The following is a 24,732-nucleotide window of genomic DNA, read 5'->3' on the forward strand; positions in this document are numbered from 1 at the left end:
GTTTTTTTTTTTTTTTTTTTTTAGTTGCTCAAGACAATACAATGATCATGACATATCATACATTTGATTCAAATAGGGTATGGAGGATATACAATCAATCAACAATTACACGAAAAAATGCTCACCATCTCTAGCAATCAGAGAAATGCAAATTAAAACCACTCTAAGGTATCATCTCACTCCAGTAAGAATGGCAGCCATTATGAAGTCAAACAATACAAGTGCTGGCGAGGATGTGGGGAAATAGGTACACTTGTACATTGCTGGTGGGACTGCAAATTGGTTCAGCCAATTTGGAAAGCAGAATGAAGATTCCTTGGAAAGCTGGGAATGAACCACCATTTGACCCAGCTATTCCCCTTCTCGGACTATATCCAAAAGACCTAAAAAGAGCATACTATAGAGATACAGCTACATCAATATTCATAGCAGCACAATTCACAAACTGTGGAACCAACCTGGATGCCCTTCAATAGATGAATGGATAAAAAAAATGTGGCATTTATACACAATGGAATATTACTCAGCACTAAAAAAAACCAAAATCATATATAGTTCTTTTATAGTGTAAGACTTGACTGTCAGTCATTGTAATGCCATATGTGAACTGAAATATATTTAAATTTTATTGTTGCTTTGCAAGTCATTGGGATAAAGATCACAAATTAAAAATTAGGATCCCAGTTTCAAATTATGTGAGAGACTTAAAAATAGAAATCATCTGTAATTTTAAAATTTATTTGTGGGACTCTATTTCAAATAAAACTTGATATAAAAGTTAAAAACAGAAATGTATGCTACAAGAAAATATATGCAAAGCAGGGGTGAATCCCTAGCAAATGTCTTGCCCAGTGGGTTTTAGATATTTGAAACACACATTACTAAAAAGTAATTATATTTGAGACAGTGTTTATTAGTTTTTTCTGTGAGTCAAAATCTAGTTCTTTGCATCATCTAACCATTAATCTCACTTTTGCCCTCCAGTTTTCTGTTATCTAAGTTTTAAGTCTTTATTTATAGGCAGCCTTTCACTTTTAATTCACTTGATATTTTTTGAGTAGTGACTTTGTATTAGACATATTTTGCTGGGAACTGTTTGCTACTACTATCTTTGCAGAGCTTATTGACACCCTGTTTTATTGCCTTACCTCTGGGTGTAACCACCTTTCTTTGGAGTTAGCCACCTGATGTGTAATCACAACTTATTACCTTTATTTACTTGGCTAGAATCAGTGGGAGGAACAATAGGTCAGCAAAAATCAAAAGTTCATCTTTGCTTTTTTTTTTAAAAAAAGTATAGATCAGATTCCTCCCTTTTAGGACCGCAGTTCTTTATTTGGGGCATGGTCCCCTCATAAACTTCTTTTCCCCAGGTAGAAACTGAGAACTCCTTGACTCCCTATAATTGCTGCTTGCCAGATTCCAGCTCCTGGTTCTTCTCCAGAGCCATCACATAGTTTAGCCTGTGTTCTCTCCCTGATAGACCTCTCTCTTTGCAAGGTCTGTGCAACTTATATGTGGTAACATCAAAATTAACCTAGAATGTTGGATATGATTTTGGTCAAGAGGTGATAACAAGTAGTTTATTCCAGGTCTCAGAGTGCTGTGGACAAAGCAGTCAAGGCAAGAGGACCCATGGCACATTTGGACAACAGTTTATCTCTTTGGCAGTGGGGGGTATCTATTGAGGGTTTCAGCAGGGTCTTTGTCACATGAATTTTGGGGAGTGAGGGTGTTACTGGGGACTGAACCCAGGGCCTTGTGCATGCTAACCACAGGTTCTACCTCTGTGCTACATATCCAGGCTCTCACGTCAACTTTTTTGTCTCTCTTGTAATTAGTTCAGTGATTTTTTTGGCTATTTGCAGAATTTAATTTTTTTTAATTCTTATTAATTTTTTGTCTTCTTTCCAGCTTATGAGAATCCTTAAAATCTTGACCTGCTATTAATAACATTTTGTGTCACCTAAATGTAATGATTAAGACATAATTTTTTGCATGACCAATGTGATTCTGCAACCTGTACACTCAGAAAAATGAGAAATTATACCCCATCTGATTCAAATGTATGATATGTCAAGATCATTGTACTGTCATGTGTAACTAATTTAAAAAAAAGACATAATTTTTTTATGGAAACTTTAGCAAAACATCTTGTTAAGATTATTACATTAGTTAAATCATATTAAATTCCAGTTTTTAGTCATTTTGAATTACTGAAAAATATCAATTTCAAATGATTCAGTCTTATTGTTTTTGTGGAAGTGCGAGACGTGGTTATACTGATTGTAATAACTCTGGTAAAGAAAATCTGTTTGCAACTGTCTTTAGAGAGCCAATTCCTCTCTTAAGTGCTTCCACTAATCATTGGTTTAAACAAATCAATGCTAATGTATTACTAGTATCAGTTGGGGGCTTTCTGTGTTCTGTTGTAGATGTTGATAATAGTGGAGAATTAAATAATTAAGTAACTGCTAGGAAGTGAATTTGAAGAAACCTTAAAAAGTATTTGGCAAAATGAGTTTAGGAGCTCGTAACTAACAAATGGCTTGTTTCCCTTTGTATCTTAGATGTCTTATTAGTTTATTATTTCTTTTTCATTGTCAAGTAATACATTTTGAAACCTGTTTTTTTTTTTCTATTTGAACTTTACAACAGTCCTTCTAGTCCATAGATGTATTTTTAAATATTCCACTGATATTTCCCTCTACTGTGCTACTGTTTATTCCGTGATCCTACGTTTCATACTTTGATTTCTCACTTTCTTACCCAAAGGCTTAGAGCTCTGTCCAGTGAGTTAAAACAATAGACTTATGGAAGATTTAAAACAAAAAAAGTTATTTTGAATTAAAGGGTAACTGTTTAAAAAAATTCACTTTAATATGAGTGATTCTTGAAGACATACATTTCCTTATCCAAAATTTTTTTTAAAAAAACAACCTAAGTATAAAATATTACACTATGACTAAACTTTTAAAAACTTAACATTAAAAACTATAATTTTGTTTTATATACATATTTATTGATTTATATTTGAAAGTTTGGACATCATATACAGTTCAAAGCAGAACATAATGCAGTTTTACTCTACATAAGAGTAAATATTTTGAAAAGACTGTCCCTATCAACAATAACCAGCTCAAGTTTGGGAACCTTAACACTGAAATGTCTAAGCTTCCAATAAGCTTATCTGATGAAGGTACTTCCTAACTATTCATTGGAATAAGCTGTAGATTTGTTTTTTAATTATTTTTTAGTTGTAGTTGGACACAATACCTTTATTTTATTGTATTTATTTATTTTTACGTGGTGCTGAGGATTGAACCCAGGGCCTCGCACATGTGAGGTGAGCACTCTACCACTGAGCCAAAACCCAGCCCCTTTAGATTTTTTTCTTAATGTGCGTTATTATAAAGTCAGGAGAAAAGTTGATCCTGTTTCATTTTTAGCAGAGATGGTTTTCAAAGTCAAGATTTAGTTTTACTTTTAAAATCTTATATCATTCTTTTCATTTATATTCTTCATTACTTTTTCCCAGGTTCGTTTTTTTTAGTTTTGCTACCTCCATCTTCCTCTTTTATAAACTACCTAGTTATTATATTTCACGGTGCATTGATTAAAGCATAATTTTGATTATCTGCTCACCAGCCTTCTTCATTGGTTTCAACACTATAAATTCATTTATCCTCATTTGTCTCAACATTCCCTACATATGATTTAGGGAGAATCAATATTTTGAAAAAAAGTCATCCATATAGATTAAATGTGGTATGACAAACACTAAGCCATTTAAATGAGAGAAAAATCCAGCATTTTTTTTTCAGGATATACATTTGATAAAGAAGTTTTAATAAAACAGTAATATGTATAGTTTTCTAAAATTTCTTACAGTTTTATTTGTTTATGTTTTCAATGTCTTATCCTTTGTTGTGGCTTTTTAAGCTTATGAAAAAGAACATTAGTTTGACTACAATGATAAAAACAGACTTTCAGTTATAGACTGCATACAAATGGAACAGAGGAGTTGCCACTTTGTTATCCAAGTTTCTATCTTAGTATCAAACCTTGTGATACATACCAGAGAAAAGCTGATTTCTAAAATGTGACCTTAACAACTCTAATTTCTTAGCTTTAGAATATATGAAACATTATATTATAAGTAAATGTATAATGTTGGCTATTAATTATATATTAATAATTTGTTTCTAGAACCTTCCTTCTGGATCATCACGTGTCGGAGCCATTAAACTTACCTATATTTCAAAGGTAATCTTTATACTTTGTTTTACTTTCATATGTGAACTAAAATTCCTCCTAGTGCAAGTGTGAACAAAAGCAGCAGTTTCTATTCATTTAAAGGGTATATCACGCTGAAAACAGTACCTGATTACTACAGGTAGGAAGATCCTTAAATTGACAAAATTGGGAAGAAAATAAATTCAATCTTCAGGATGTGATGAATTACAAAAGTTAATACTAATGTTTGTGGTCAGATGCTTGAACATCAGAATGAGAAAAATCAGTTAACTATTTTGAGAAGATCTGGAGAAGAGTTTTCTAAATGTGTGGTTGTTTTTTGTTGCTATTTTGTTTTCTTGTAGTGCTAGGGAGCTCAGAGGTGCTCTACCATATCCAGAGCCTTTTTAAATTTTTATTTTGAGGCAGGGCCTCGCTACGTTGCTGAATCTGGCCTGGAACTTGAGATCTTCCTGCCTCAATAGCCACCGTATCTAGCTCCTTTGTTCTTTTTAATTTTGTTTTAATCATTACTTTATTGCAAGATAATGGATTAATTTTAAATTTAAATTGTAACTTGGTAATCTTTCACCAGGCAATATGTTTTAATAAAAGCAAACCACTTTTTAAAAAGCAATCAAAGAACAACTCAAAATGCAGAATAATGATGAGAAATATTTGGCCAACAGATTTAGCTGTCTCACTAAAAGAAACTTGAACTTTTCTTTTTTAGAAAAAATAAACTGTAATTTCAGTAGATAGCAGTAGAGAAAGATTTTGTCACGTAGAATAGTTTTCATTTACCCAGTCAGTTGTGTATAGCTGTCTCAACTGGGACAGATACATTTACATAACCGGCTTTGCTTGAGCCTTCTTTCAAGCAGCTGGAGATCTGTAATGCACTTGGCAGTCGCTTCATTTTCCTGCTGTGCAGAGATGCTCTTGTACACAAGCTTCTCCACCCAGTTTATCATGTGTTCCTGTTCCTTTCGATGCATCATATTCTGCACAGAGATATGATAATCCAGGCAATTCTTTACCTCCCTCCAAGGCCATAGCAATGTTATTCCCCTGGACATCAAAAAGATAGTGGTGCTTCTGAACCAGTGCCTGCTTTGACTTCTCCAACTCAATTGGAAAATTCTCCTGGATATGTTTGATGGAAGCCTTCTTCAACTCTTCTAGTTGGGCAATTTTTTATTCATTATCAATAAATTCTCCAGTAGAGGCACCATATTTTTTAATTACATAGACGAGTAACCCCACTATTGATATGGGAGAGAAGGTCTCTGGGGTAATAATCACATCTATTTCTCTGGATATAAAATAGAAGATAAGCCCAGTTCCAAGCATGGATCCTGTTACTCCAGTTTTAGGATAAAGAAACTGGAAGAATTCCTCAGGGATCAGCCCAACATGAACTTTTCCTCCATATCCAGGAAGAGGTGGTAGAGGGGCAAGATGTGACTGCCCGGTATGAAAGATCCTCATTGCCTGCAATATCCCGGTCCTAGGAAGGTTGCATTCCTGAGACAGGGCCGCTTTGGCGGCAGCAAAAAGTACCACCAGGAGACCATGGTCAGCAAATGTCCAGGTAGCAGGCTTAGTGTCCCTGTGACTCCGACCAGAGACTGTAGGGGCCCCAGCTCCTTTGTTTTTGACATTATGTTTATGTTTTATTTTGAGGAAAATGTGGACTATCTACACGTTGAAAGGATGATTTTTATTCCTTCTTTTTACTTTGTTTCTATTAGTTTCTGTTTTTTATTTGTTTTTCTGGTGCTTATAGTACTATTTTTCTATTATTTTCAAAAATAGAGATTTTATATTGATCAGATAGCTGTTTTCCTTTTCTTTAATTAGTGTTTTAGAAAGAGACATGAAGGTACTAGTCGTGTGATTGTTTTGTTTTACACAAAAGCCATAAGAAGTTTGTTGGTAAAGTATGAGATGCGAAAGGTATCACACAGTGCTGTTAAATAATGTACACTGATACACATACTGTGATTATTGGCAAAGATGGATCATTTCAATAGAATATTGATTATAGATGGGCCTCTGTTCAGAAGACAGATACTTTTTTAAATAAAAGACTTCATCAGTATTACAATAAAGCTATTCATTCTTATTGAAAAAACATTTTTCTTAAAAAATATTTTTTAATTGTAAATGGATCTTTTATTCTATTTATTTATTCATTTATATGCGGTGCTGAGGATCAGACCCAGGGCCTCACACATGCCAGACAAGTGCTCTACCACTGAGCCATAACTCCAGCCCCGACAAAACATATTTATTAGCCTTCAGACAACAAAGAGGCTGAGGCAGAAGGATCACAAGTTCAAAGCCAGCCTCAGCAAAAGTGAGGTGCTAAGCAACTCAATGAGACCCTGTTTCTAAATAACATACAAAATAGAGGGATGTGGCTCAGTGGTTGAGTGCCCCTGAGTTCAATCCCTGGTACTAAAATAATAATATTAATAACAACAACAACAACAACAGTAACAACAACCTCTTCTCTGTGCAGTTCTGATTTTCTGTCTGTCCTACAGCTTACTGAAGTTTGAGATTTACAGTTTGTACTTTAGTTTAGACATTTCAACTTATTTACCCAGAATTTATTCCCGGAACAAAGTTCAGTGTGACACAGCTGTGAATTTGTAGTTGGGATCAGAATTCCTTTTGAAGGTACAAAATAGATGCCACAATTATGAGTTCTTCCTCTCGGCAACAGCATAGTGATAGTCATGCATGGGATTCTGAGAGCTTATTATTTGGGGATAGCAGCAACCAGGTGTAGCTAGTTGCTTCACTTTCTAAAAGAAACCTTGTGCTGCATTTAAGTAAGTGGCCCCATTACCCTCTATTCTCCTGTAAAAGTGGGGATTAAGTACCTTGTTAATTTCTCATAGCATATTAATGCCTTCTGGATTTGGGGACTTCAAATACACAGTCTTCCCCTTGCCCACCCCCATTTCACTTAGAGTTCACAGCTGATTTTGAAACATGACATTCGAGAACAATTCAGAGCTTATAGATTATTCATTGAGGGAGTTTTAAAGATGATGTTAAATGAAAAATATTTATGTGTGTGACAAAGCCTACTGTTTTACTTTCAACTTCTTCATATTTCCTTCAAAGAAAAAAACAAGGTTTTTCAAAGAAAGCATGGAAGTACCATTTGTTTTAAACATTACATGTGAAACTCAGATTCTATACTTAATTTGCTGCTGTTTTTCAGTTGCCTTTGAAGTTTAATTTCAGATTTATATGATAAGTGTTCATCATTGTTGGGAAAGTATACATGTGAGAGTTTATATGATATTTGAGTTTGGTTAGAGTAGTGTTGAAGAATTGAATAACGCATCTCTCTCTTTCTTGTTAGGTTAGCGATGCAACTAAGCTAAGGCCAAAGGCTGAGTTCTGTTTTGGTAAGTAGCCATATTTTATGTTACTTACTTTAAATTAGATTGATATAATTAATTCCATCAGAGTAAAAGAAAACAGTCACAGAAAACACAGAGAGTAAACCTGTGGCTTAAAGAGTTATTTTAAGACAAATTTCCTTACAGTCACCATCCAGGTAAGTCAATAAAACTTTGTCCCAATCCCCAAACCCAAAGCTTCTTTCTGTGCCCTATCCTAGTCACAGCCTCCTCCCTGCACCCATGTTATCTTGACGTTTATAATAATCACCTTCAGTGAGATTTTAGGTAATTTTTAATTTTATACCTAGTATTATTCCATATTATTAAACACGTAAATAATGAAAAAGATTTGGTCTTGAGTTTGTCAGTTAGGAGAAATTTATAGTTTGGAGGCAGGAGTAGTTGAGGTTATTAGATTGCCTTGTTGAGCAGATATTTAGTGACTACCTTGTTTGTGGCAGACACTGTGCTTACATTGGGATGATGAGGTGAACAAGAGCAGTTGCTGCCTCTAAGGCTCTCAGAGGCTGGTTGTCTCACATGCAGACACAATGTTAGGTTATTATCATTACATTTATCAAAATACATAAAGGGGGGTATAGTCTATTAAAGGAAGAACCAAGAAAGAACTCCACACCTTCATAGGGGACCTCAGGAGTCAGGGGAACCACACTGGATGAAGTGCTGAGTTTGAGGCCAAGTAAACTCCTGATCATCCTTTACATTGGGGAGAAAGGTAGGAGGACCACATGGGCAGAGGTGTGCCAGGTAGAATATGGTGTGTGGGGGCTGAGCACTTGGTGAAGCTGGGGGCAGTCGTGAGAGGCTGGAGTAAAAAGGCAGGCATAAGTCTGCATGGGGTGGGTTGACAAGTGACCACACATAAATAAATAAAATAAAGTCACTGTGTCCATGTACAACTAAAGAAAAAAAAAATTTTTTAAATAATAAGATTTTTTTAAAAAAGGAAAAAAGGAAGAGAGAAAGTGAAGAGCATATGGAAGCAACCCATAGGTGAAGTAGCTTGGTTTGGGAGAGCCTTGATGCATATTGGTTCAGTCGCATTTAAATTGCTGTACTTAAGGGCCTGAATTACCATGGTACCAATGGGAGAAAGAGGAAGGTTGGAAAAACATTTGAAGTCCCCAAAACTTGGATGCTGGATGTACGGGAGCTGAAGGGAAGAGAGAAATAGCAAGGAAGTTTATGTTAAGAAATGAGGGGGCTGGAGATGTGGCTCAAGCGGTAGCGCGCTCGCCTGGCATGCGTGTGGCCCGGGTTCGACCCTCAGCACCACATACAAACAAAGATGTTGTGTTGGCCAAAAACTAAAAAATAAATATTAAAAAAAATTCTCTCTCTAAAAAAAAAATGAGGGAGCCAGGCATTGTGGAGCACGACTGTAATCCCAGCAACTTGGGAGGCTGAGACAGGAGGATCACAAGCAAAGCCAGCCTCAGCAACGACAAGAAGCTAAGCAACTCAGTGAGACCCTGTCTCTAAATAAAATTGAAAATAGGGCTGGGGATGTGGCTTAGTGGTTGAGTGCCCCTGAGTTTAATTCCTAGTACCCCCAAAAAGAAAAGAAAAAAAGGAATTGAGGAGAGCTGATGCGACAAGGCAAAATGTTTGGTAGGAGGTTGAAGGGGTGAGGGAACTTTCAAGTGGAAAACTTCTGGTGGCAATAACTGATAACTGGCTAAAACTGGAAGATTAAGAATGGAGAAGGTCTAGGGGTAAGCACCACCAAAAAACAAACAAACAAACCATGAATGGAGAACTGGAGAGGGAGATGGTTGAAGCTGGGAGAATTAATATTCTCTCAGAGAATATCCTAGTGGACACTGGTAGTGGGAGAGACAGAAATTAGGAATGGCCAGCTGACATAAAGAGAGACTATTTACATTGTTGTAAAAAAAGTTACTTTGGGAGGCAGAGTTAATGTTACAATTCTTTGCTCTCTCTTACTTGCAAAGGGCAACTTTCTTTGGCAGGCCATAAATTAGGAATAGCATCTGATGGTAATCATATATCCAATAAGAAAATATGATAGGAGCAGGATGGAATACAGCAGTTGGAAAAGTAGAAGCTATTGCATGGTGGTGCAGGCCTGTAATCCCAGCAGCTCAGTAGGCTGAGGCAGGAGGATTGCAAGTGCAAAACCAGCTTCAGCAAAAGGTGAGGCCCTAAGCAAATCAGTGAGACTATGTTTCTAAATAAAATACAAATAGGGCTGGGGATGTGGCTTAATGGTTTAATCCCCAGTCAACCCCCTAAAAAAAAATAACGTATTTACTACAAATTATACTATTGGTTATTAAATAAGAACATGCCTAGGAGCCTTACAAATGATGGCTATTGGGGGCAAGTCAAGTAAGAATTTTGTATTTTAGAATATTTAAAGAATATACTTCAAAATCTTTATTTGTAAAATTTCAAACTTAGAGTTTGAAGGAATAGTATAAAGTAATAAATTTGACATTCATAATTTTGGGATATTTAAAATAGATGATTTATTTGGAATCAAAGATTAAGATTAATCACTTACTGGTCTCTCTATAGTTAGTTTATTATTAGTCTTCTATTGCAGTAGAGAAATGAGTCATAAAATGCTTACTTTCAGAGAGAGAGAAAGAGAGAGAGAGAGACAGACACTGGCTTCTAAAATGAACCACAATTTCCATTTCAAGTTGCAACCTAATCTCACAAATTGCTCCAGAACAGTGAGGACAAGAAACACTCAAACCTCTAATAGACATGTGTGAACCTCACTGTATAAAGATAGAAGGAAGATGGAGGAATAACAGGTACCTAGGCAGCTTAGAGGAAGAGGCCAATGAAGAGCTAACCATTTTGGGTCCTTCCCTACCCTGACTCTAGACCTGGAAATTTTCTTAGAAGAGTCAGCAGCCCCATAATCCAAGAGAGTTCACACGGGTTTTTTTTTCCCAAAAAAATTCTTCCCATATTATTATTATTTTTTTTTTTAGATACCTTTATAGTTATACATAGTAGTTGGGTTCTAGTCAGTCTTTTTAACACCTCTTTTTAAAACATGAATAGATAGCCCAGAATTACTTAATATTTAAGGAGAATTATCAAATAGGAAAAGAGACATGAGACAATGCCAAACTCACGTGAAAAATAAAAAAAAAATCTAAAGGTAGGACAAAGGTAAAGAGGTAAGAGGAGAGAATTAAGAAAATTAGACACACTCTCAAGGAAGTCCAGCATCTAAGAGAGGAGAGGGCAGAAAAAGAATAGATTAGGGGAACCTGACAAAGAATGAGATAACGTGTTTTATCATCACTTAATATGTAACCACAGTTGAGCCATAGTCAGTGCTGGGTTGTGAGATGATTTGTGTTTGCAGTTAAGCTAATGTTTATGCTTTAGTTTTTATTTCATTTATTTGGATGGTAAAGATTTGGAATAAAGTTGTCCAGGGAAAAGGCAGGAAGCACTCAAGCCTTGGGCACATTCATTGTTCATTGAGCTTAAAAAGATGACAACATAGAGATGTCCTAGTTTTTTTTTTTTTTTAAATTCAGAGTCTCTTTCCCTGTTTCCTCTTGCCTCTGATATTGCAAATATACCGCTTTTCAGTAATTTGCTTTATATTTTCCACAATATTTCCATAGTTCGTGAAATCTCCGAGGATGATGATGGAGAATAATATTCTGTCCCAGGCACTATGCTAGGTTTTTGCATGTATCATCTCTACCTCTCAAGGAAGGGGTAGTTGGCATTTCTGTTTCACAGATGTAGAAAATAGGGCTTAGCAGTCAAATGATGTTTATGGGATGATTCTGCTTGTAAGAGCATCAGCCAGTCAGGTCTGACTGATTTCCAGGCTCTGATTTATTTATTTTTTCTACAGCAGATCACTGTGCCTCTCTTGCTGTGATATAATAAAAGTATGTGAGTTTTTATTCAGACTTCAAGGTGTGCCAGAAGTCTTTTAAGAGATTTAGCAGCCTCCCTTCCTTCTCTTAGAAGAGGTTTTTCTAGAAATGTTATTCATTCAGAAATGTGTGTATTAAACACTGACATTGTACCAGGTGTAGTATATTAATTACTGTTGAGATTTTCAAACTCTCAGCATTCTGAGTGGATGCCCAAACAACACTGAGCTGGGAGAAACCATTGTGAGGGCTGAGTCTCAGCCCAAGCTGTGAAAGAGTCTGAAAGCATACTGTATTGACAGCTGAGAGTTAAAAAACTCAAGTTGTATATTGACATATATGATGTTCTTGCTAAACATGTAACTCACTAGTTTATCTTAAAATTTTCTTTATGGTATTTATCATTTCTCCAGTCTTTAGAAGAATATAAAGGAACAATTTACAGTGTGTTAATATTTAGTTTCCAGACTAGTTGTTCAGTGGCACTTCATGAGACCCTCACCTTAATCAAGGAAGCTCTGGTTTGGTTCCAGTCCCAATTTCAAAATCTTGTGTGTTGGTAACTTTTTTTCCCTTGAGGGTTTTCATTTCTTCCTTAGTCTTATTCAGCTGGATGCTAGTACATCATTTCAAGTTTTGGTGCAGACTTTTGAAAGTTATTTTTATATTTTAACAACAGTGTAGCTATTCACATGCAGTGTAACACATTGCAACAGTGTAGCTATTCACATGCTTTAGCTTCTGTAATAATATTTATATTTTTAAATATAAATCCACATTTTATATAATAAATAGCTTTAATTCAGAAACTATCTTTGTAGCCAGCTATATATGCAGATGTGCTTTGCTTTATAAATAGCCCCAGTCCCTATGTATATGTAAATTGCATTAGAGGCTCCAAATATATGAAAAATTTAAATGTAAAGAAAACTCCTAAGGGCTTGAAAAATGAAGGTCTTTATTTTTCTAATCTTTTTTTTTTTAATTTTAATTTTAATTTGTTCTTTTTAGTTATACATGACACTAGAGACTATTTTGACATTTATGCAAACTTGGAGTATATCTTATTCTAATTTGGATCCCAGTCTTTATTTTTCTAATTCTAAGTAAGGGAAGTTCTCTAAATACATGAAATGTAGAGGCATTAAAGGAAAAAATTGGTAGAATATTTCTGTTTGATCAAAAAATACCATGAACAAAGTGAAAAGTCAAAATGACAGACTAGGGGAAGTACTTCATGAAACAGAAAGGGTGGATGATAAACAAACAACTCAGGAGAAATATGAGTAAAGCTCATGGAACAAGTACAGATGACTAATAAATGTGCCAAAGTAATTTGTCACAATAATTAAAGAAATTCAAATATAAACAAGGTATAATTATCCACTGATTAGGTTTCAAAGATTTCTCTATCAAAGTCCAGTCAAGAAAACATAAGTCTCAGGGGATTTAAATTATTATAGGTAATTGGTTACTTAAATGTTGAAAGAACATAAAGGGAATGTTGAAGTCACCCACAAATTAGAAAATGTGTGAAGCAGTCTACCCCAGAACCAGAGAGACAAAAATGAAAAGGTAGACTATCATCTAGGATTTGGAGAAGCAACCACTAGGGAGCTGCCAGGGCTCCTGAGGTGCCTGAGGGCACCCTGCCAGGATGGTGTAGGGAGCACCAGAAGGTCCTGGAACAGTAGCTAGTTGTATGCTGCTGTTGGTGGGAGGTCAGGAGCAGAGTAGTCAAGAGTATCCACTCTCATCCTCCTCCCTACACCTTTCAGGCTTCTACTAGTACCTCCCATGGGCAGAACATGACCCTAGTTTGTAAGGAAGCCTAGGAAGTACTTTGTGCAGACTTCAGCCCTAATGTTACATAGCCCTGAGGCTGAAAACAGTAGGTCTGTAACTAGCACAGGTACTAATGACCAGTTCTGGTGAGGAGGAATAAGTGAAAGGAATAAGTAAGTATAAATGGATTCAGCCTTTTTACAAGACAATAACTAATACCTATTAAAAAATTTAAGTGAATTCCCTGTGACCAGCAAGTCTGTGTCAAGAAATCTCATAGAAATACTAGTTCAAATATGGAGAAAGATATGATGGTTTTTTTTTTTAATTTTTTTATTAGTTGTTCAAAACATTACAATGATCTTGACATATCATACATTTGATTCAAATGGGGTACGTAATCTTAATCTTATTTTTCCACGTGTACAGATTGCAGGATCACATTGGTTATACAGCTATGTTTATACATAGGGCCATATAGTGTCTATTGTATTGTGCTGCCCTTCCTATCCCCCCCCCCCTCCCCTCTTTCTACCCAATCTACTGTGACACGTTTCTCTCTCTTTTTTCTTCCCCCCCCCACACCATCTTATATGTAATTTTGCATAACAATGAAGGTCTCCTACCATCTTCCGTGCAATTCCCCTTCTCTCTCCCATTCCCACGCACCTCTCCTCCCTATTTAATGGTAATCTTCTTCTCATGCTCTTCCTCCCTGCTGTGTTTTGAGTCGCCCCCCCTTATATCAAAGAAGACATCTGCATTTGTTTTTTAGGGATTGGCTAGCTTCACTTAGCATAATCTGCTCTAATGCCATCCATTTCCCTGCAAATGCCATGATTTTGTTGTTTTTTAGTGCTGATGTTTTGTTTTGATATTTTATCTAATTTCAAAAATTGGAGATATCCTGAGTGTCTATTGTTGGGGGATTGACGCACTGTATTGTGGTATATCCATTTAATGAAAAATGTGCCCATCAAAGAATTTTCCCTATGTAATTGGGTTATTTTATATAGGCAAATATATTTTGTCAAATCCAAGAAAGTCTCAAAGTGTTGAATCTAGCAAGATTTTTTAGCTGCTGTGAACAAGTTTAGAGGTAACAAGTATAATATTTTATGTTTATTTTTCCTTCCAACAGTTATGAATGCAGGAATGAGAAAATATTTTCTACAAGCCAACGATCAGCAAGATCTAGTAGAATGGGTAAATGTGTTGAACAAAGCTATAAAAATCACAGTAAGTATTTGGATTTTTTTTTTTTTTTTAACAATTTTGAGTGTCTGGAAGTAATCTTAACATTTTGAAAATGTACCTACCAAATGTCCCCAGCTTTCTGTCAGGTCACATACTTGAGCTTTGTTTAAAAGACAGATGTTCAGAATGTGAAATAGTTCTCTTGTACCTGGTGACCATCAGACATTTCATCAGCCCACAAATGCATTTCACCCATTATGTACCAATAAGGATATATATTATTGGAGATTTTAACCACTTCTTATGTTGCTGGGGGAAATACATGTAGCATGTAGAGTTCTATCTTGAGGGCATGTTATTTTTTCTTCCAGAGTAGAAGAGGCTTTCTGCCAGGTATGTACCCAGGTGATGGTAATAGGCCTAATCCCTGATAGGGCAGGAGTTGAAGATGGGAGCAAAACAAAGGGAAATGAAGGCTAAGAAATGAGGTACAATATAGGGATCCGGTGGGAAGATTGTGGCAGCTGGATGGTTCTGCCCAGGTGGCCCTAAGGAGTTGACCTTAGGCACTAGCTTTCTAACCTCTCCTGTGCCTTTTCCTTGAGTTCCAGAGCTTGGTACTCTTTGGACCTTCCTCTACTCCTACAACCTCTTTGCTTCTGACATGAGCTTTTTTTTTTTTTTCTGTTGCACATTAATATTTATTGATTATTTATACTATGACAGGCGTTGAACTGAAGGTTTTACCTAAAAACCGAGGCTTAGAAAGATCGAGTGACTTGTACAGGTTTCAGAACTGGTGAACTGTGGGACTGGGAGCCCGGGGATGGTCTATCAGGTTTTGGAGCTTAGCTAGCTCTGAAGTGCACTGAACAAGAGCCTATCCTGATGTTTTATTTTACTACTGATGCTGATGAGCAGGAGCATAGGGTGTACTCCTGACTGAGCCTTGCTGCACCTTCTACACTAACAGAGAAACACATTGTAGGCTGCCTGGAAAGGCTTGGGAAGGAGTTCCTGTGAGGATTGTGTCAGCTGAAGGGTGTTTTTGTTGTTGTTTGTTTGTTTGTTTTTTTAAGTTGTAGTTGGACACAATACCTTTCTTTTATTAATTTATTTTATGTGGTGCTGAGGATCGAACCCAGTGCCTTGCACATGCCAAGCAAGTGCTCTACCGCTGAGCCACAACCTCAGCCCCTAAAGGGTGTTTAAATTGTGAGGTTATTTACTGGCTCTAAACAACTTGCTCTTAAAGAACAAAAGCCCAAAAAGTCAGCTTGTTAGTCACTTGTTAGATTCCTTCTAAAATGAATGATCCCACATTTACATTACAGCAGAAGGAATTACTGTAGCTAAAGCTGTTTTCACAGGTGGATTGAATTTTTTGTCTTCAGAACAGTCGGTTACCACATGATGGAAAACGCCCACATATCGTATCTGATTTGTACATGAAGTTATTTTGGGTTTGCAGTTTTAGGAAAGGAATATTTTGAACTGATTCAAAAGTATGTATATATTTTTAAAATATTTATTTTTTAGTTGTAGGTGGTCACAATATCTTTATTTCATTTTTATGTGGTGCTGAGGTTTGAACCCAGTGCCTCACAAGTTCTAGGCGAGCACTCTACCACTGAGCAACAACCCCAGTCCCAGAAGTATATATTCTTAAAAAGTTTTCATTGATCATTTTTACCTCAGTAGATACTCTCTACTTGAAAAATAAAGACAAGGGGCTGGGGTTGTGGCTCAGAGGAGAGCGCTTGCCTAGCCTGCATGAGACACTGGATTCGATCCTCGGCACCACATAAAAATTAAATAAAGATATTGTGTCCACCTATAACTAAAAAAAAAAAAAAAAGACAATATGTGGTATCTTTCCTGAATTATTTTTTTTACAATTTACAGTAATAAGCATCCATCTTTTTAATGTTTTAAAATGTGGATTTTTAATTAGCTTTTGTGGTTTTGCAGCTTTATTTCATGTTGAAATTTTTAGTTTTTTTATTGATGTTTTATAATTGTGCATAATATTCAGATTCATTGTAACATTTGTACATGTACATAACATAATTTGATCAATTTCATTCCTTGGTACATCCCCTAAAATTTTTGATTTTTGAGGTAAATTTGTTAGTAATGGTTTTTATGATTCACATTTAGGAAATATAGAAATCCTTGACTCAGCTGGGTAAGGTGGCACACACCTATAATTCCAGCAGATTGGGAGTCTGAGGCAGGAAGACTGAAAGTTCAGTCAGCCTCAGCAGTGGCAAGGTGCTAAGCAGCTGAGTGAGACCCTGTCTCTAAATAAAACACAAAACATGGCTGGGGATGTGGCTCAGTAGTTGAGCTTTCCTGAGTTAAGTTGCCAAGGCAAGTTTTGATCCTCCTGCCTTCCTTGGCCTCCCAAGTAGCTAAACCTGGGAGTACAGGTGTGTGCCACCATGCTCAGCTCTACTATAGATTTAATTTAAAAGTCAATTTTAATGTAAAAATTAATCTTTTCGGTTGTGTTACAAACTCAAATTTGACTTTTTTTTTTTAATGGCCACTGAGAGCAAGTTGAAGTTTGAACTGAGTATAAGACTTTGGTTCTAACAAAACGGTATATGTGCCCAAGAGTGTTAGCTGGGCCTTCTGTTTTAAAGTAATATTTTTAACTGGCATGTCAGGTGGAGAGCACTGCCTCTAAATAAAATACAAAATATGGCTGGGGAGGTCCAGGAATTTGTGTCTGAACCTTTCAGGTTTTAGCTTCAAGTACTGTCTAATTAGTAAATTGAACATCAACCTTCCCTTTAACTCTAAGAAATATATAGCATTTCCATTTATTTCCGTCATAAATAACAAAATCTGTTTTATTCATCTCTTTACTCTCTAATTATTTTTACCTTTTTTTTTTTTTTTTAATATTTATTGTTTTTTTAGTTTTCGGAGGACACAACAACATCTTTGTTTGTATGTGGTGCTGAGGATCGAACCCGGGCCACACACATGCCAGGCGAGCGCGCTACTGCTTGAGCCACATCCCCAGCCCCAAATTATTTTTACCTTTTCTTTTCCTACTATTGGAATTTTTAACATTAGATTCATAAGGAAATACATGCTAAAATGCATCCAAATCTCACATGAAAAACAATCATGTTTTTAAAAAAAGAAAGCAGGGAAAGGCAATAGTCGGACCAGACCTGCTTAGTGTCTGACACTTGCTCTCACCCTCCCCTGTGAGACCACATTTCTGATTCTCATTAACAGTTGACTTATTTGGAAACTTGTGGCTTAGGGTTCTTGAAAATTTAGCTTAATGGCTGAATTTAGACTAACTTTTCATTCAGAGTACCTAAATTAAAAAAAAAAATTAATTGAAAATGTATTTAATTAATTGTGTGTGTGTGTGAGAGAGATACATTGAGGGTTGATTCTAGGGTTTTGTGTATTTAAGGCAAGTACAGTACTACTGGGCCACTTTCCAAAGCCTAAGTACCTATAATTTTTAAGGGAGTTACATATATTTATGGATATTTGGCTTGTATTGTTCTTAAGATAATAAGGTAACTATAAGTTAGGTAGTTTTTGTTACAAAATGCAATTCTGAGTTAATTATTAGACTTGAACATTGGAGTTATGCTATGTTTAACTTTTGATTTTATTATAGGGACAAATTGGAAGCAGTTGGTTTAACAGCATAAGGAAGGATTTTGTGGGGAGGGTACCAGGGATTGAACTCAGGGGCACTCGACCACTGAGCCATATCCCCAGCCATATTTTGTATTTTATTTAGAGGCAAAGTCTCACTGAGTTGCCTCAGTGCCTTGCTTTTGCTGAGGCTGATTTTGAACTCAAACGATCCTCCTGCCTCAGCCTCCTGAGCTGCTGTATTACAGGTGTGTGCCACTGTGCCCAGCTGAGGATTTTTAATATACTATAATTTTGGAAGAAAAATGGAAAACCTAATATAAATTTCAGTAGATTTTTGAGTTACACTAAAGATTTTTCTTAGGAAATTACCATATACAGCTGAACTCTCAACTTCTTGTAAAAAGGAGAAGCTACTACTTTTTTTATAAGTCTCCTCTTGACAGCACATCTCATCTAATGTAGTTAAAGAGATCATTTTCTCTCTGGTTTCAAATTCTCTTTATGGTGTTTTTGTTTTTTAGTAAGATAAAAGGCGACGTTTCACTGTCAAAATCATTTAGATACATGATGCTGTTTATTAGAAAAGTGTATGTTTCCTCAGCAGGTTGTTCTAGGGCATGATGTTCTATTTTTCGTTGGCAGCTAAAATTCTGTGTACTCCTGTGGTGCCTTTTAAGCAGTCTAAAATGTATAGAACTTGAGGTATCCAGGATTCACTTTCTGATCTTCCTTTACTGTTTCTCTTTCTCCTTTGTTTCTGCCAGTGACTGGCATTGTAATATAAGTTCACATCAGAAGCTGAAGGATTGGGCCCAAAGACTGAGTGGAAGCATCACCAGGGAGGCAGGGTGGAAGGGAGAGGTGAAGGAGTTTTAAAGGTCACCTATGAGACAAATCATTTATATCCGTAAACAGTTATGTCCAAGTTTGTGTGGTCTGCTGCAGCTCAACATCCTCTCTCACAGGCATGGTCTGTGTTTGCTAATTATTTTGCAAAAAAGCTGCTTTTCTATAAACCTAATGAGAGTGGCATCATATAAAAAGAACACAGGTTTTGGAACAGTGTTTTCTTGAACTATGGTTTGTGAAACACATCCCTCAAAAACACTTAGTGTTTTCTCTTACAATATATTTTTTTTGGGATTGCACTCTAGATTTTTTTTTAAATCAGAATTTCTGGATATAAAGCCTGAGGATCTGAATTTGTCAATAGTGTTCCTGGGTGATACCTTGAGCACATTTCAGTTTGTGAGAATCCACCCTACCTTGGGATCATACTACTGCATGATTAGGGACTTTGGATACAGCATGAATGGAGTGTCCTTTAGTTCTCTTGGGACTTTGTTAACAGATTAACTATGTAACATTTAATCTTAAATGTTTTTATGCCACTAGTTTTGTGATTTTCAGTAGTATTTATTATAATGTTTCTAAAAGACTGCAAGATCCCCAAATGTCCTTTACATTATGTTAAGTATCATAATTGATGTTGTAGGTTTTACTACATTTTATTCATAGCCTTAAAAATTTATCATTCAAATTCAGACCATAAGCTGGGCGTGGTGGTGTATACATATAATCCCAGCAGTTTCCAGAGGGCTGAAGCAGGAGGATTAAAGGTGGGGATGTGGTGCCCAGTGTTCAATTCCCAGAAAAACAAAAAAAAGTTCATACCATGTTTAACAGTCTATAGACAAAAATATTGATTAGCTGAGTATTTTATTTGTGGTCCCTAGTTGGGCCACAAATAAAAGCTAAAGTATATGCTAAATATGATTCCACATCAGTTAGGCATACATGTATGAGATTCTCCTGTTATCACAGTCATTATTTGTTTATACTATGAGTGATTTATCATTGATTTCAGAATTGGAATCTCATCTTTAAATCCCTAATAAGTGTTGTGTTATTTTGAATACCTTGGTTTTTTTTCTATCTTAGGAATTTCGTTCTTTTTTCCTGCTGATTTTAAATGTGTTTATTGAGTCAGTTTTTCAGCCTTTATTGAATACTTATGTGTTTAGAAATAGATTGTGTCTTGAAGCCATTAAAGATGACTGTGCCACGATCTCTAACCCCCAGACCTTGCGGAATCTTAAGTAGAAATGGAGGAAAGGGAGGGTGGCGGCAAAGATCTACAATCCATGTAAAGTTCTCTATTGAGCAGGGTCCATGATGGTTTGGAAGAGAGTTAAACAGACTTGGCTAGATCTAATACAACCAGGGTCTGAGCCTGTTCCCTAATGCCTCTGGGTCTCTGTTTCTTACTTCTCAAATGGAGATACTGCTTCTTTGCATAGGGTTCACAGAAGGAGTATGAAGAAATGGATCAAGCAGTACCTGTGCCAAGTTAGCACTCAGTATTTGATGGCTGTATTGTAAAGCATTACTAGATCAGAAAATTAATGTGACAACCTATGGGATTGGTACTCACATGTGTGTGCCTATACACTCAGATGTATTTGTCAATTATATATAAATGAACAATTGGAAATTCTTTGAATGTTTCATATAAAACACTGATTACAAACTAACTTTGTTTCAGGTACCAAAGCAATCAGACTCACAGCCTAATTCAGATAATCCAAGTCGCCAGGGTGAATGTGGGAAGAAGCAAGTGTCTTACAGAACTGATATTGTTGGTGGTGTACCCATCATTACTCCAACTCAGGTAATAAATAAATCTTCTATTGTATGAGGGTCTTGTTATTCTATTGATTTTTATATTGTCATCAAAACCAAAACAGTGTGCATCTTTACTAAACGAATTCAATACTCAATACTGTAGGAAACTCTTATTTTTGTGTTTCTTAATTCCAAAGTATATGTTTATTACTAAGAAAAATGGAAATCACAGATTAAAATACGTAAATTTCATGTTTTTTTCTGAGCCTTCTGTGTACTCCTCCCCATAAATGGAGATGTGAATTATATATTAGATATTTTCCACTTTTATCATGAACATGTTCCAAATCATCTATAGTTACTCTGCTCCCCCTTCCCCCCAGTATTGGTGATTGAACCCAGGGGTGCCCTACCACTGAGCTGTAACCTCAGTCCTTTATTTCAAAATTTTATTTTGAGACCAGGTCTTGTAAAGTTGCTGAGGCTGACCTTGAATTTGCTATCCTCTTACCTCAGCCTCCTGAGTCACTGGGATTATAAGCAACCCACCACTGTGCCCAGCTTTCAATATCATTTTTATTGACTCATAGTAGTTCTGCCATGAATTTACCATAATTTTACAAATACTCTATTGTGGACAAATGGAGTTCTTTTTCCCTTTTCTTTCTTCTTTTATATATAGTGCCATGATGAACATTCTTAAACTTTAGAGACATTATTGGTATTTTCTAAAAGATAAGTTCTTGGAAATAAAATTGCTGATTCAAAGAATTTGCAAAAATGTACAGTTTTTAAAACCTGTTTTCCTAAAACCTGTACTAAGTGAACTAAAGAGAGTTCTTGAATACTGATTTTATTGTTTCCCAAAAGAATTGACATGCTAGCCTCACTTGGGTACTAAGAAAAATATAAATTTGTAGGCATTTTTTAATGAAATTATTACTTTTTATGAGCTTATATTTCTTGTTTTGCTATTTAGGGAATTAATTTATAATGCAAATTTAATTACTAGTAATTGAGAAACCAGGAATTTTAAAGTAATTATTATTGCCAGTGTTCATGCATTTTCATTAGCTTCATATCTCTTGAACTTAAACTAACATTTATAAACCTTTTAAATCAAATTATATTATACACCATATTTTTTAGATCTTTGGCAGGGGACAGTGATTAGTGGAAAGAAAAATCATACCATTAATTAATTAGCTGTTCAATGTTTTCTTTATACTTGGCAAAGGATATTAATTAATAAAACTCCTTGTTCTAGTAGAAGCTTACAGTTTTTACCAAAGTTGGATAAAAAGATACAATAGGATTGCGTCTGTATTTACTTTTTTCTAAAAGTAATGATTTTAACTTGTTAAACTTCTGGTGAATATACAGCTAGACTAAGCTGCTTTCACCTGTATTGTGACTTGCACTGACAGTAGGGCCAAGACTCTCTTTAGTTTTATTTAGATATTGTAGCAGTTTGTATCTCCGGCTGTTTCAATTTGGGTTCTGAGGGGGGTGCCATTTTTTAAACACTCTATAATAAAGAATTTTATTGCTTTAGTATTTACCAATAGTTTATAAAATAATAAAGTAGTATTTACTCATTATAAAGCATTTAGGTAATATAGTATCAGGAAAATGTTAAATCTCATTTGCATGATGAATTTATTCAATAAGTTTTATGAAAGCAGTGAGTTAAGTATGTAAGTAGTATTGTCCACCTGTCTAAATGTAGAACAGGTTGAAAAGCCTTAAGGTACGTATACAATTTAGATGTAGGTTTTTCTTGAATTTTAGGAGTTTTTGAATATACCTTTGGCTTATTTGTGGGATTTTAAATTGTTAGATGTTGAAACAAACAAGAAGCCAGTGCTCTGAGAAACATGAAATCCTGGTATAGTTAGAGGTTAAAAACACTGGGCTTACATATAAAACTATACTTTTAGAAAAAGAATATTGTAGAAAATCTTCAAGATCTAGGACTAAATAGAATTTTTAGACTTGACATCAAAAGTATAATCTGCAGAAGGAAAAAATTGATAAATTGCACCTCATCAAAATTAAAAATAATTTGCCCTGTGAGAGACCTTGTTCAGAGGATGAAAGGAAAAGCCTCAGACTGGGAGGAAACATTTGCAAACCACATAGCCAGTAAAGAGCTTGTATCTAGAACATGTGAAGAACTCTCATCAATTAAACCCAACAACAACAAAATCCAATTAGAAAGTGGACAAAATTCATGACAGACATTTCACCAAAAGATGAAATCACATATGATAAGCACTTGAAAATGTTCATCAATAGTCAGTAGGGAAATAGTAAGACCACAATATCATACCTATCAGAGTAACTGAAATAAACTGGTGACAAGACAAATGCTAACAAGGATGAAGGGAAAAAAACAGTCTTTCATCCACTTTTGGTGGGAACGTAAAATAGTTCAGACATTCTCAAAAAAGAGTTTGGCAGATTTTGCTGTTTTATTACTATACAAATAAATTAACAGTTGCTCTCCAACCCAGCATTTGTACTCTGTATTAGTCAGCTTTTTGTCACTGTGACAAAATATCTAGGAAAAACAACTTTAAGAAGGAAAGATTTATGGGGCTGGGGATGTGGCTCAAGCGGTAGCGCGCTCACCTGGCATGTGTGCGGCCCGGGTTCGATCCTCAGCACCACATACAAACAAAGATGTTGTGTCCGCCGAAAAACTAAAAAATAAATATTAAAATTCTCTCTCTCTTTAAAAAAAAAATTTAAAAAAAAAAAAAAAAGAAGGAAAGATTTAATTTGGCTTACAGTTTCAGAAATTTTAGTCTATGGTCAGCCAACTCTGTTGCTGTGGGCCTGCAGTGAGGCAGAGCATCATGGCAGAGAGGGCATGGTGGGGCAGAGCTGCGTACCTCATGGGAGGTGGGTAGCAGAGAGAGCAAAGAAAGAACCTAGGACAAGATATACCCTTCCAGGGAGTGCCCTTAGTGGCCCACTTCCTCCAGCTAGGCCCCACCTCTTGCAATTTCTACCGCCTCCCAGTAATGCCATCAGATTATGAATCTTTCCATGGCTTCGTCCACTGAAGTGGTTAGAACCCTCATCATCCAATCACCTTCCTGAAGGTCCTGCCTCTGAATACTGCTGTGTTGGGGACCAAGCCTTCAACACACGAGCCTTTGGGGTGGAAAGTATTGCAGATTCAAACTACAACATAATCCTAACCATTTATCCTAAAGATATGGATTATTATGTTCAGATAAAAAGCTTTACATAAATGTTTATAGTACCTTTATTCCTAATTCTCCTAATAGCTAGGAGAACATGCTGTTTAATGGGTAAATGGGTAAAAGTTAAAAAACTGGTACAGTACATTTATACTATAGAATGCAGCAGCAAAAAGAGTTGAACTACTGATATAAGGAATGACCTGGATGAATCTCCAGAGAATTATGCTGAGTGGAAAAAAAAATCAATTTCAAAGAATACCTTCTGCCTGATTTCACTTATATTCTCAAAGTGTCAGATTACAGACAAAGAGAACAGATAAATGACGAAAGGATTGGGGTGGGATCTCTAAAGGGGTAAAGCCTTCTTTATCTTGATTGTGGTGTGGTTACACAGATCTACACATGTGATCAAATTGAGCAGAACTATATGTGCACACAGACAAATGAGTACCTATGGAACTGGTAAGCTCTGAATAAGGTTTATAGGTGTACCAGTGTCTGTTCTGGGTTTTAGTTATGTAATCTATAGTTATACACTTTTCTTATTGGGGGAATCTGGTTGTAGGGTCAGAGGATGTCTTGTACATTTTTGGTGAGGGGGATAAACTTCCTATCAAGAATTTGTATAATTATTTCAAAATAAGACATTATAGGGCTAGGTTGTAGCTCAGTGGTAGAGTGTTTGCCTAGCATGTGTGAGGT

The 24,732-nt window shown here is 35.8% G+C and overlaps 1 protein-coding gene and 1 pseudogene across 5 annotated transcripts in view; one reads left to right on the forward strand and one right to left on the reverse strand.

Annotated features, from left to right (window-relative positions):
- Positions 1-24,732, forward strand: part of Plekha1 (pleckstrin homology domain containing A1) — a 61,938-nt gene that overhangs the window by 22,351 nt on the left and 14,855 nt on the right. For 4 of the 5 annotated variants that reach the window (XM_015498353.2, XM_048791350.1, XM_048791349.1 and 1 more), the window contains 4 exons: positions 4,210-4,266; positions 7,622-7,667; positions 14,496-14,593; positions 20,736-20,861. In XM_015498353.2, coding sequence (XP_015353839.1) covers positions 4,210-4,266; positions 7,622-7,667; positions 14,496-14,593; positions 20,736-20,861 — 327 coding nt within the window. The remainder of the gene's footprint in view (positions 1-4,209; positions 4,267-7,621; positions 7,668-14,495; positions 14,594-20,735; positions 20,862-24,732) is intronic. The other variant, XM_048791351.1, reaches the window with a different exon arrangement.
- Positions 5,083-6,068, reverse strand: LOC107152837 (annotated as a pseudogene).

This window comes from Marmota marmota, unplaced genomic scaffold, assembly GCF_001458135.2.
Source record: "Marmota marmota marmota unplaced genomic scaffold, marMar, whole genome shotgun sequence".
NCBI lineage: Eukaryota > Metazoa > Chordata > Mammalia > Rodentia > Sciuridae > Marmota > Marmota marmota.